The sequence below is a fragment of the Panthera leo genome, chromosome B4 (assembly GCF_018350215.1).
Source record: "Panthera leo isolate Ple1 chromosome B4, P.leo_Ple1_pat1.1, whole genome shotgun sequence".
Lineage (NCBI taxonomy): Eukaryota > Metazoa > Chordata > Mammalia > Carnivora > Felidae > Panthera > Panthera leo.
Window position 1 is genome coordinate 75,625,438 of NC_056685.1, and position 13,548 is coordinate 75,638,985.

General features: G+C 55.5%; 1 protein-coding gene across 7 annotated transcripts in view; it reads right to left on the reverse strand.

Moving 5' to 3' along the window:
* Nucleotides 1-13,548, reverse strand: part of KMT2D (lysine methyltransferase 2D) — a 40,327-nt gene that overhangs the window by 2,922 nt on the left and 23,857 nt on the right. For all 7 annotated transcript variants that reach the window (XM_042946406.1, XM_042946407.1, XM_042946408.1 and 4 more), the window contains 19 exons: nt 12,040-12,163; nt 11,808-11,892; nt 11,636-11,702; nt 11,298-11,530; nt 8,321-11,197; nt 8,046-8,186; nt 7,755-7,922; nt 7,439-7,598; nt 6,730-6,805; nt 6,378-6,553; nt 6,150-6,280; nt 5,349-5,481; nt 5,146-5,273; nt 3,855-4,995; nt 2,867-3,003; nt 2,644-2,774; nt 694-979; nt 381-454; nt 148-256 (listed from right to left, as the gene is read on the reverse strand). In XM_042946406.1, the coding sequence (XP_042802340.1) occupies nt 148-256; nt 381-454; nt 694-979; nt 2,644-2,774; nt 2,867-3,003; nt 3,855-4,995; nt 5,146-5,273; nt 5,349-5,481; nt 6,150-6,280; nt 6,378-6,553; nt 6,730-6,805; nt 7,439-7,598; nt 7,755-7,922; nt 8,046-8,186; nt 8,321-11,197; nt 11,298-11,530; nt 11,636-11,702; nt 11,808-11,892; nt 12,040-12,163 (6,377 nt within the window). The remainder of the gene's footprint in view (nt 1-147; nt 257-380; nt 455-693; nt 980-2,643; nt 2,775-2,866; nt 3,004-3,854; nt 4,996-5,145; nt 5,274-5,348; nt 5,482-6,149; nt 6,281-6,377; nt 6,554-6,729; nt 6,806-7,438; nt 7,599-7,754; nt 7,923-8,045; nt 8,187-8,320; nt 11,198-11,297; nt 11,531-11,635; nt 11,703-11,807; nt 11,893-12,039; nt 12,164-13,548) is intronic.

Here is a 13,548-nt window from a genome sequence, read left to right on the forward strand (position 1 = left end):
AGAGGGTAGAAATCAATTCCAGCCCCCCCAGAGGGAGTAGGGGAGGGCAGAGATCTGATCTGAGGGCAGTGGCCTTGGAGCTTGGCTCTGGGGAATGGCAGAGAAGAGGGAGCTGCTTTGTCACTCACACACGACACTTCCTCTCACCTCCTCTCCTTTGGGGATTCGCCGGCTGGAGATGATGATGATTTTATCCTCCTTGTCAAACGTCACAACTTCCGCCACACAGTTAGGGGCACAGGAATGGTTAATGTACCTAAGCAGCGGGCCAGAGTCGGGGATGCCAGGCAACTGAGTTGGGATGGCTTTGGTTCCTTGTTGGCCCACCCTGAGTGTCACCCAGGGACCCCTAAATCCCTCCTTCCTCATTCCTCTCTCACCTGGCAGGACCTCCGGTCAACGTAGCATCAATCACATGTTCGTTGTTTATTCGGAACATGTAGATGCCTCGATTCTGGAAAGGAAGAAGTTGTACAAGTGAGGAGAGTATCAGAGAATGGTAGCGGTGCTGGTGGTGAGATCAGGTAGCAGACGCGGGCAGTGGGCTTATCTTCATTTCTTACTCTGCTTTTCTCCCATCACTTACCTCCTCCTCCCGCGGCTCTCCACCTGCTCCCCTGACCCCGATTCTGCCCCTTGCTCCTCCGCTGAGTGCAGACCATATACCAAGATGGCCCCTCTGCCAGTCCATACCTGCTCCTCGTAGATTTTCTCCCGCCGGTTGGCCACCTCGTTGCGAATGATGGTGCCAATATACTCAATGACCATCGTGTGCTTTTCTAGGTCCTTGGCGGCATAGAGCCCCAGGCCCTGGATACGGGAGCGAGCCAGATACACATTGTTCTTCCACTCAGTGCGCAGACGCCGGTACTGTGATGACTTGGAGTGCACAAACTGCTTGCTGTATGGGGTGTTGGTCTCGCCTGTGAAGGTGCTCTGATACGCCTTGGACATGCTGGTGCTGTTCAGGGTGTGAGGCCTGGGAGGTGACACAGGCCATGACAAGACAGCTCTCCCTCAGACCAAACACACACCACCCGCCTCCTCCCCGGGATGCACAAGATGCCAGTTAGGGGCATGTGCCGTCTTGGGAATGGAGCGGAGGCATGTGGGTCTTGGCTTTGGTGAGGTAGCCACTAGTTATGGGAACCCTTCCGACACCCTGAGTGGGACAGAGAGCCCAGGATGGGGGGTGGGGTGTGGAGGGAGAGGGGGGCACCAATTCCCCTACACTGAGCCCGCTCTCCCATCTCCCCACCTTAAACCCCCCTCTTGCCAAACATTACACAAGGCCATGCTCCTCTGGGAGGTCTTCCCCAAGCAGCTGAGGCCTGGAATTTAAGCTCATGATTTGCTCAAACATCCGAGTTCTACCTCCTGAACATACTGGAAGCCCTGAAAATGGGGGCCGTGTCTACCACATCGGGCTGGATTTGAATTAAAAGTGGCTCTGAATTCACAGCCAAAAAGTGGTATCCTTTCCTTTCTTCAGACTGTCCCCTTCTCTGACATAAGGTTGGGCTCTGTGCAGATGGCTCAGTGCAGGGGAATGACTGCTGCCTGGCAGGATGCCTCTTCACCACCCTAGGGCACCAGCCAAAATCTTGCCCATCCCAGAGCAGTGGTTTTCAAACGTTTTTGATTCTTTTCTATTTAGCAGCAATCTGTTTTTCTTTTTTCTTTAACAAAATGTCATTGGAATTCCAATACACAACCTAGATGAAAAGAGAATGCTTCTGGATGAATCCAATTTGGGGAAGGGGGAGTTATGCACGAAGAGGGCCAAGTTCGGCTTACTCGGTTTATGTGTTCCAGGACTTTCTGAAACACACAAAGTTTGAAAACCACTGTTGCATCGAGGACTAGGGATGACTGGGGTAGTAGAGCCTGATGCTCTACAACAGCCCAAGGAGCAACAAAAGGCCTCCAAGAAAACCCTGTTACGTGAATTCTGCCTCCCCTCTACCCAGGGACCAAAGTCAGGCTACCGTGGCACACAGAAAGAGCAGTGAACCGCAAGTCAAGAGGTAAGGTTCTGGTCCCAGCTGCGTGACCTTTGTCTAGTCACTTAACTTTTCTGGGCCTCAGTTTTCTCAGCTGTAAAATGGGGGTCATACCACCTGCCCTACCTACCTCATAAGGTTGTTGTGAGGATCAAATGAGATAATGGATGTGAAAACGCTTTGAAAAAAAAAGTATAAAGTGCTATACAAACGTAAGGTTTTAGTATTTTTCCATTATATTTCTAATTATTTTTGACACCAACTCAGCCTGGGGAAGGGAAGGTGACCCTAGCACTTATAGGGTGTCTCAGGTTTGGGAGAATCACAGGCCCCCTAGAAGCAAAATAAGAGGAAGGAGGTGACTGGCCCCCTTACACATTTCATAAAATTTCACCACCGTCTACCCAGAACCTCCCCAATAGCCATTCCCGGGGTGCCCAAGATAAGACTATCCCAGACCCCAGGCCAACCTAGGATACCTGAGCAGGGTGGAGGAAGAGGAAAGGGATACCCTAAGTAATACCTGCATACCCTCTAATCAGGAGGCCTAGAGTGAACCCCCAAACCCTCCTAATTGGCCGGAGGGTTCCTACCAACCACCCACTCCCACATCCCACGGCCCCCCCACACACAAGCTCACCGTTTGTAGTGTGTGAGGATTTTAGGCTCCGATCGGGCACAACCAGTGGGATTGATCATGAGTGGCAGCTCCATCAGGGGGTGGCGTCCATAGCGGAATAAATAGTTTTGACAGCTCTCCACTCCAGGCAGCTGTGGGCACAGGCCGTGCTTGCCTTAGCCTGAGCATTTTGGGGGCAGGACCAGAGTCCCCGGTGCCCACCTGGCCCCCAGCCCCTCCTTACTGATTCAGCTATGCGCAGCACGGCGTGCACCGTCAGCCCAAAGAGCTCCTCGCCTTTCAGGTACTCAGGGAAGAGCCGCAGCATGTCGGCCTCTTTTCTCATGGCAGCCACAGGCTCAATGATGCGATTCCACACAGCTAAGAGGTAAAGAAAGAGAGCAGCCCTCAGAGGCGATTTCTGCTCACTGACCTCAGCCCTAACCTCCATCTGGAGCTATGGTCATTTCCTGCGGCCTGCACACCTCCCTGTCACGAGGCTGTGTGGTTCTTCAGGACCCTCCACTGGCCTCCCAGTCCCACTCTCCCTCAACAAGCCAGAAGGCTTCCTACCCTGGAGGGGCATCACAGAGCCCTATGACACACAAACATGGACCCAAGGCCCAGAAGCCCCAGCACAGGGAACACTGACTAACCGAGAGCCAGAACAATAGGCATGCTCTGGACTTGGGAAGACTTGGGTTCAAGTGCCAGCACAGGCTTTAGGCCCTTAAGCCAAATACTCAAATTTCTCTAAGGCTCTGTTTCTTTATGTATAAACTAGGCAAAATGGAAGTACTTACATCATAGGGTTGGCATAAACAAAATCACCTGTATCAGTCACTTACATTAGTTTGCGCCACATGGTACATGCTCACTTATTTTTACCATTAACGCTAAAACTAAGATCAACAGAATTTTGACCAGGCCGAAGCAACCATAAGGAACACGTGGTTAAGAACAGGGTGGGTGAGCTAGATGATGCGGTCTCAGAATCAGAATATTCTTTAGTTCCACTGCGGGTAGGAAAAGAACCTAGAATACACGAAGTAGACTAGCAAAACATCTTCAATTACAAGAGCAATTAAGGTGACCAAGAGAGGCTAAAACACTTTCTCTGGGGATCTCTAGAAGACCTCTACCTGCCCGAGGTCAGGGGAGGAAGGTCACTCACAAAGACCCTGAGGATCTCTCCCATTTCCGTATTACCATTTCAAGGGCCCAGTGCTCACCCTGGGGGGAGGCGTCGGTGAAGACCAGGTCCTCCAGGCCCTGCTCGATGACTTTGATTATGAACTCGGGCCTTCCGTTGTTCTCGCCGATGGAGCAGCGGTAGCAGCAGCGGCGGTTGTTGGTGCGGAGGCTCCAGTAGATGCGTGTGGCCTCATAGCCCACAGGATAAAGGGCAGTGGCACTGTGGAAGTCGGCCATTTGGTGAGGGAGCAGCTGTCCAATGGCATGGAACACAAGGCCCCCTACACGGAACATGTGCAGCCGCTCTCCCCGCTGGATGATGCTGGCGATTTGCTTCACCTCATCCCGCTCAATGTAGACCCGCCGGAAGACAGCAAAAGAGCTCAGCTCCTGCTCACAGGGTCCCTTGATCTTATGCATTGGACACAGCATGGTCTTGTCCTTGAAGAACATGCACTTGGCGCGGATGGCACAGGCAAAATGGTAGACGTTGGGACAACGCATTCGATTGCAGCTGCTGGTGGCACCGGTGCGCTGGCACAGGGAGCACTTGGTGAGCAGTCCTCGGTGCAGGGCAACCTCCACGTTCATCAGTGCCCCGCCCTGGGTCTCATATACCTCCGTGGACCACAGAGCGCAGTTGAGGTGTACCCACAGGTCCAGGTCCAGGTTCAGCAGGCGGGCAGGTCCATCAGTGGCCCCATCACCCTCCTCGTGACAGAAGCAGCAGCGCCGCATGTCGCGAGGCACCTTGTCGGGTCGCAGGGCTGTGCCGAGCTGTTCCATAAACTCTGCCACTTCCCGCTCGTCCTCCTGCCGTCCACCAGCCTTCTGAATGGTCAGCAGTAGCCGCAGCCGCTTCCAACGCACCCCCTTCCACTTCTTGAGGCGAGGGGGCCGGGAATCTTCACCTTCTTCAGGGGGCCGGGCTCGGGGCTTGGGTCGGGCTGATTCAGGGGATGAGGCCAGTGGCAGAGGCGAGGGGACAGGTGGCTCAGCTGAGGGTTCAGCCGGGAGTTCAGCCAGGGGTTCAGCAGGGGGGCTGGCAGGAGAGGGTGCCAAGGGGGATGGGGGCGGGGAGGGTTCCTCAGGAGGCGGGGCTGAGAGCTGTCGCACGTCCAGGTTGGAGACGTTGTAGGTGTAGCTGTGTTGGGTGGGTGGCTCTGGGGCGGGGCTCTCCTATGGGAGGGCACGTGCCCGGTAGCATTAGTGCCAGCGCCTCACTTAACTAGCCCCCTCCCTCCTCTCACCCGGATGGCACTCTCCCCAAAGCCCTCTGCCTTCTTTGCCCTAGCCAGACACCCACCTCCCTTTCTCCTCCAGACCCACCTGTTTCAGGAGGCTCAAGATGTCTAGCTGGCTCTTGAGGGTATAGCCAGGCAACACTGCATCAAACTGTTTCAGCCAATCAGGGCCAGCTTCTGGGCTCTTGCCTCCCAGACCCTTTTCTTTCCCTCCTGCAGGAAGGAAGGGGTCAGAACCTCCCGCCAGAAGCATTCCCCGCAGGTCCCAAGTTTTCCTGCCACACTCACCAGGGCCCTCGGCTTCCCCCTTCTTAGGCTCAATGCCTGCCCGGGCAGGGCTCTCTGGGAACAGCACCTCATAGGAGTTGGGGATCTTCATGCTCAGCAGCTCTGCCACCGCCACCATCACACCATTCAGGTTCTACCAGGGCAGGGAAGGGGATGGGAGGGCTGTGTCGGCAGTGCGGAGTGAGCCCTGCCACCGGTTTGACGGGGACACCCTTCAACACCCAGAAGCCCACTCCCCAAGCAGCCAGTCAGTCCTGCCCTTCTCACACGCTTCCTTCAGAGCACCTTTCCAAGACTGCTACGGACATGAATGGGCGCTCCACCAAAAGGGACCAGTGCCAACAGAGTTTAGGAATGACACAAGCTATATCCACGACCTGGAGACTCACGATACACATTAGCAAATTAAAGGATCTGAGGAACCTTGTAGTAAAGAAACTTGTTTTGTGGTTTCAACCTGGATTTCCAATTTTCTTTGACCACAAAACCCCGCCAACATTAACAATAAAATAACAAGAGTTCTACCAAATGTGACTGAAGACATGCTGTCTTACAGCATTTGTCGCGTCATGTGCAACTCTCCTCGTTTGTTGACTTGGGTCTACCACTGGACAGGGAGCCCCCCTGAGGGCAGGGACCTCTCATGCTTTATTTACCCTAATCCTGAAGCCTCCGGCCCAGGCACTCACACACAGCAGGTCCTAGTACATAGTTCTGAGTGACTGAACTTATCCACACAAGCTCCATGGACTGCCTTCTGACCAGGATCCCCTTGGTCTCCAAGGTACCCCCAGGACACACCTTGGCTGCAGCAGCAGAGACCGTCAGCATGACTGACACCTCACTTCCTTTGCCCTTTTCCCAAGTTGTGGCAGGCAGCTTTCCAGGGGCCTCCAGGTCCAGGGCCCCATAAGGTTTGGTATCTGGGAAGACTGAATGAGAGAGGGACCTGTGTAAGCTCTAGCTGCCTCTCTCCCCCCAGCTCGGACAACCCAGCCCTGCCTGGCCCACGCCCAGAGCAGCCTCTACCTGGGATACTGGCCCGAGGAATGATGGGGATGACAGGGGAGAGAGCCCGGTCATCCTGCTCCCACCGGCCTGAGCCGAGCTGAGGGAAACGAGGGGCCTCCTCCCCCAGGATGCTCTCGGGGGACGAAGCCGGCACAATGCTGTCAGGAGAATCGCTGTCCTCATCACTCTCCATCCTGTGGGCCAAAAGTAGGCATTTGCTGGTACTGCCCTGCAGACTCCCCCTCCCAAATCTAGAAATTAGTCGATGTCATAGCCGGATTTGAAATCTGCCATTGGCCAAACGAAAGATGAAACAACCTGCCCCGGTCCCATATTCCCATTCCTCATCCCCATTTCTGGCTGCCCCCACCTGACATCCTCAGTCTGATTGTGAGGGGGTGTAGGCAAGGCAGCCAGCAGGTCTAGACTCTTCACCTCTGAAGTATCTGAAGAGTAGAAAGGGAGAAGAAAAGTCAGGCTGGTGACCAGAGCTGACACGGCTTTCTCCCCCATATTTCAGGCCTAACTAGTACAAGATCTAGCTTAGCTATTACGAACTGCTGTCTACCTACCCACCGACCTACAAATCTGGGGCAGATGAGCTGTATTTATTGAGCCTTTCCTCTATGTCAGGCCCTGGGCTTTGTTTATCATCTTTTAACAACTCCAGCAGAGGAATAATATCACACCTCTTTATAGTGAGGAAATTGGGGCCCACACAAATCAACCGTGTTACTTAGCTGTGCTGACACAACTAAATTAATACAGGAACCTGAATTCAAATCCAGATTTCACTGTAGTTCTATAACCACTCAAGCAGGATTGTTCCTCACCAACAAAAGCCTCATTACCTCTTTCCCTGCCATCTACCTCCTCTGTTGCCTGTTCTCTGGACTCCCTGCTTCCAACTCATCAGCCCTGAAGAGGCCCTTCCTAACCTCAGGTATCCTGTCATATGTGCGCACGGGGCAACATGCAACCATTCCTCTCAAACTGTATGAGAGGGGACACTAACCAACTTGGACCCCCGGCACTAAATCCTACCAGAGAAGGAGAGGCCCACTCTGCTCCTGACTTACCCCTCAGTGTCCCTTCAGTATCCCGGGCAGAGGCAGCATCCTTGGGGTGCTCCCCCAGCTCTTCAGATGGAGTGACGCCATTCACCATCTTCTGCTGCACCGATGGGGGTGGGGTGGGGGGCAGCGACGAGGGTGGTGTCGGCGGGTTACTCAGGTTATTCTGGGGGTGGGGTGGGGTGTTGTGTGCAAGATGGCATAGGGAGACTGATGTAATCTCCTGGCCCCACACGACATCAGCAATTTCCTCATCTTCCATTCCCACCTCCACCTCCCCAAGAACCTCGTCATCCCCAAGAGGTATTGCCGTTTTTCTGACCTTGGTAAGCAGCTGGGAATAGTAGTCAGGGCCCGTGGACAGCGCCCCACTTCCAAAGGCCCCCCTCAGCTGGCATTGCCCATTGACCGGGCAGCCACTGCCGAAGGGAGCAAAGAGGCTAAAATTGGCGGTGATGGTAGGCTCCGTTAGGGGCAGCAGGGACAGCTCCTAAGAGGGGCAAGATGACAAGGTTGGAAACCCACAGTGTGTACATCTCTGCCACTGCACAGCTGGGGGCCAGAGTGCCCCCTATCCTGGGATGGGACCATGGGGCTGGCTCCTGGGGGTCACCTGTTTCAGCTGTTTCAGCAAGGCCTCGCTGGCCCTGACCCCGTCCTCCTTCCGCAGCTTCTTTCGGGAGCTCACCAACCTGTCGCTTGCCTTCTGTACCCGCTTGGGCTTTGGTGTCAAAGGCTTCCTTGCTGCTGTATCCTAAGCCAGATAAACCCACAGTGAAGGCTGCTGTCTTCCTCAGAGCCCTCGCCTCCTGTTTGAACCAGACATGCTCACGCTGCCCTAGGTTGCAGCCCCAATTCTATCTGCTCCAATCCATCTAAAGTACTCACCTCCTTGTTGCTGGGGGTACCCTGTAGTTTCTGCTCCAGCCCAGCCAGCTTGCTGTCAATGTGCCCGTTGATCTCAGCTCGCAGCCCCTCGGGCCCCCGCCCAGTGCTGAGTTGCACATTCTTTGCCCGTAGAAGCTTCTGCAAGAGCAGATGCCCGGCCTCTGAGCGGGGGCCTGCCAGCAGGAGGTGGTTGCTGGTACCTGGTGCCCCTATTGGCTCCCCGTTGGCCTCCCTCTTCACCGCCTGGGCTCCCAGGGCACATGGCTCTTCCCGAGGCTCCTGCTTGATGCTGAGATGGGGTGGCTCAGGCACTGCCTGCCCATTCACCTGCTCCAGATGAATGCTCTGCTCTGGCTTCTGGGCTTCCACTAGGTTGTCTGGGGGGTCCCAAGGTCCCAGCCCCTTGCCAAAGAAGGTATCTGCAAGCTGGGCAGCAGCAGGTGAGACCCTCCCAGGAGGCAGCTCCAAGGATGGGCCCTGGGGTTTTGGAGTCCCTGGCTGGGTGGGGGCGAGCTGGGCCTCAGAGGGGAGCTGGGATGGGACCAGGGGGCTGGCTCCTGGGGGCTGTGAGGAAGGTCTCTTTGGCTCTTGGGGGCTGGATGGTGGAGGTGTGGGATGGACAGGGCCAACGACTGGTCCTGTGGATAAGGCTCCTTGTGGGGTGGGGAGCCGGGGTGGGCCCTGAGGTCGAAGCCCTGCCCCTAGCTCCTGGAGGGGGCCAGTCTGGGATCCAGGGAAGCCCCCAAGTTGAGGCTGGCGGCCTAGGAGGCCCTGGAGGGGAGAGGGCTGGGCCCCAGGCTCCTGGTAGGGTGGGGCATGGCGCACTGACTGACTCTGCTGCAGCTGCCGCTGCATGAGGAGCGCCTGTAGCTGCTGCTGCTGCTGTGGACTCAAGTGCCGCAGCTGGGGGTTTTTGGCCAGGACTCCTTGGAGCTGTGCTCGAAGCTGACCCACCGTAGGCATGACGCCAGCCCCGGGCAGGCCCTGCCCAGCCTGGGGGACAGGTCCTGATTTGGCAGGCTGTGGCCCTGCATTATTCTGCACTGGCCGCTCTAGTCCAAGGGGCTGTTGGGAACCCAGAAGGTTCTGGGTCATGGTCCCAGGCTGCTCCCCTAAAGGAACAGAGGATTGGGCCAGCAGGTGGGGCATAGATGAGGCCTCAGAAGATGATCCGCTGCCTGCTTGCCCATGGCTTCCCACACCTCCTGTGTGGAGCAAGTTAACTTGCTGCTGCTGTTGCCCTGGGACCCTCAGAGGTGGCTGCAGCTGCACAGGGTTGGGCTGAGGCTGGGCCTGGGGCTGGACAAGCAGGAGCTGTGAGTCCCCGGAGAGCGAAGGCTTTACCTCCCCAGGTTCGGTCGCCACTGACTCAGGTATAGTCCCTATTGCTAACGGCCCTCCCTGATGTGTGGAGGGCCCCTCAGTGGCCTCTGGAGGAAGAGCTGTCTCTACAATGCTTTGTTCCTTGCCCGTCAAGAGGACAGTTGGGCCCAGGGTTCCGGGGTTAGAAAAGTGTTGCACAGGCTTGGCTGGTATGCCAGGGCCAAGGGTCACCTGCTGCTGCTGCTGTTGCTGCTGCTGCTGCTGTTGCTGCTGCTGCTGCTGCTGCTGCTGCTGCTGCTGCTGCTGCTGGGGAGACAATAAAGTTCGACTCTGGTTCAAGAGGCCCATCTGCTGCTGTTGCTGTTGCTGCTGCTGCTGCTGCTGCTGCTGCTGCTGCTGCTGCAATTGTTGTTGCTGTTGCTGCTGCTGCTGTAGCTGCTGCTGCTGTAGTTGCTGTTGTTGTAGTTGTTGCTGCTGCTGCAGCTGCTGCTGTTGTAGCTGCTGCTGCTGCTGCTGTAGCTGCTGTTGCTGCTGCTGTTGTTGCTGCTGTAGCTGCTGCTGCTGCTGTTGTTGCTGCTGTAGCTGCTGCTGCTGAAGCTGCTGCTGCTGTAAGGAAGCCATGGGCTGAGCACTCAGTTTGGGCTGCCCGCTGTGTGGCATCAGGCCCTGCTGAAGATGGGAAAGGCCTGCCATGGATCCCTGCTGTTGGTGCTGTTGCTGCTGCTGCTGCTGCTGGGCTGTGACCAGCCGGTGTCCCATAAGGCCCTGACCCTGCTGTGCCAGCTGGGGGGAACTCAGCACCCGGGACTGGGTAAGAAGTACCTGTCTGTGAGGACCCTGGGGCCCCAAAGCTCCAGGGTGCTGCTGCTGCTGCTGCTGTAACACTGCCACCTGGGCAGGGCCCAGCATGCCCTGGGGCCCCTGGGGTGGTTGCGGGGACAGCTGCTGGACCAAGAGGCCTTGATGGCTACTGGGAGGCAGAAGCCCCGGGGGCTTGGGACCCAGAGCCTGGTTTGCCTGTACCCCCAAGCTCTGCTGCTGTTGCTGCTGGATTGCCACCTGTCCTAGGAGGTGCTGCTGCTGTTGCTGCTGCTGCTGCTGCAATTTCTGGGCTAGTTGCATGCGTTGCTGCTGGAGCTGTAGCTGCCTCTCCTGTAAAAGTCTCGAATCAGGTCCTAGGCCTCGAAGAGCAAGGTTGCCAGGGAAAAAGCCCCCTGAGGGGCCAGCCAAGGCCCCAGTCCCACCAGAATGTTGCTGTTGCTGCTGCTGGGCCAGGGAGGTGTTGAGGAAAGGGCCACCAGGCTGTCCAGGGAGAGCCATGCCCCCTGGGGGCAGGCGAAGACCTGCAGCTTGCCCACCCGGAGGCCCCTGTGGTGGCTGCAGCCCATGGCCAGGGATCAGCTGACCGGGGAGCTTGGTGAGTAGCCGGGGACTCTGGGAAGGGCTGAGGGCCAGCACAGCTGAGTGTTGCTGTTGCTGCTGTTGCTGCTGTTGCTGCTGCTTATTCCGATATTCTGCCATGAGGTTGGTGTGCTCCTTCTGCTGCTTCCGGACCTAACACAGGAGGGTTGGGAGGTGAGCCTGGGGCCTGCCCACCGGAGCCATCCCTGTTCCCCGGGCTCCTGGTTTCTAGCCTGAAGTCTGCTTTCCCTACCTGATCCAGCTGTTTCTGGATCTTGCTCTGCTGCTCTGTAACCAGCTTGAGCTTCTCAGCATCAGCTTCTGGGAACTCACGGCCAGCCTTCTTGGCAGTGCGCTGTTTGGCACACAGAGCCTTCCGGGACTTGCGATGCACACCGATCTGCTCCTCTAGCACCTTCAGCTGCATCTGTAGGAGCTGCTGGGTATGAAACAGCCATTCCTCATACTGCCGCTGGTCAGCCTCATCTGGGAAAGGAAACAGGGTGTCAGGATCTGCAAAAGGGTGATCCCAATCCCTCTTCTTCCACACACCCCACTCCCTTGCACACTCCTCCCCATCCCCCTACTCACTGATCACTCCCTGGGCAAAGGTGGGTGGATTGGGACGAGGCTGGGAAGGGTCACCAGCACTCCGCTCCTGTGATGAGAGAGACTGCTAAAGGGTCATTGTTCCATACTAGGCCCTAAAAAGGGTGGCCTGATTGTATAGGACACAAGTGCCTACTCCCAACTGATCACTTACCTGGCCACTCCCAGCTGCCACGTGGTTCTGCAGATCACTGCCGGGCCCCCCTGAGAGCCTCTGGGCTAGCAGAGATACTTGCTGCCTGGAGTCCACCAAAGCAAAGGGGATGCACAGGTGATGGGGAAAGTTGAAAGGCAAAGAGGTGGGACAAGTAGGGAAGGGGACCAGGAAGGAAAGGGAAAAGACTGGGAAAGGAAAGAGCCAACCACCCCCACCTCCCACGTCTTACCTGTTCATACCAGGTGCCACTCCAATGCTGCCCTGAGCCATCACTTTCTTGATGCCTTTCAAAGCCACCATCTTGGCCTTTGCAATGGGATCAATGATATCTTCTGCTGCAAATTTGTCCAGATCTGGAGAGGGGAGAGCCAAGTCAGCTGGACATTGGATTCAATACTCCACTCTGCATCTGCCGTTCCTTCCAACACCTTGACCTCCACCAAACCAAGTAGAACAATGGCATGGCAAGAAAGTGTTAGAAAGACTAGGAGCCAGGGAGCCTGGCTGACTCAGCTTTATTATTCACAAGATAGTGGCCCTGTTTTTACTCACACAGTGCCAAAGGGTACTCAGTAAACATTTGCTGAGCTAATGTATCAACGTCATTTGACTTCTCTGAGCCTTAGTTTCCTCCTCTATTTGACAGATCTTGTGATTCCCTACTCTGCTGACCTCACAGAACTACCATGAGGATCAAATGTAACAAAGACTGTGAGTACACCTTATGACCTAGAAAGCATTCTTCAACAGAAGTACTCTTAGGGCAACTAGTGCAGCCCAAGAACCCTAGATGTGGGCACTGTGCCAAAGTCCGAGATGCCAGTGCTGCTCTGGGCACCACATGCATCACCTACAGCCCATTTCTTGCCTATTCAGGATGCTGGGTTAAAAAGGAGAAATAAGCAACCACCCAAAACTTACATCTTCCTAAAATCCTGCACATTTTATATTTCTCCACTGCTCTCACAACTTCACTCTCCACTTTTTAAAGGACTAACCTGGGGTGCCTGGGTGGCTCAGTCAGTTGAGCGTCCGACTTCGGCTCGGGTTATGATCTCACGGTTCATGAGCTTAGGCCCCACATCGGGCTCTGTGTTGACAGCTCAGAGCCTGGAGCCTGCTTTGGATTCTGTGTCTCCCTCCCTCTCTCTCTGCCCCTCCCCCACACGTGCTCTGTCTCTCTCTGCCTCTCAAAAATAAAGAGAATTAAAAAAAAAATTTTTTTAAAGGACTACCCAAACTCCCTTTCCTCCTATTTTAAGGCCACAAAATAGTCAAGAGGACCAGAGGAGCAGGATTCAAACTCTAGCTGTTAGCCGTATGATCTTGGCAAGTTACTCGCCCTCCATGCCTACTTCCCTAACTGAAGACCCTGGCAGTACCTATTTAATGAGTTTGTTGTGATTCAATTAGACGACGATGGTAAAGTCCTTGGCACACGGCTTAACAAATGTTATCCCAATAAACAGTATTGAATTTGAGATCTTCCTCAATCTGGCCCCCCTTCTCACGTCTCCAAAATTAGGGTAGTACCCACTTACCTTCCTCCACATGGAGTCCACTCTGGCCTAGCCACCTCAATATGGTCTCCAAACGCACTCACCTGCTTCCCCCCACAACATTTCCCACTCAAGGGCCTGTGCCCGCCTGGACTGCTGTTTCCTGCACTACTTCTCTCCAGCTCCCGATCTTCTGGTCTCGCACAGCTACAAAGCCCTTGCCAACCAGGCTTCATGCA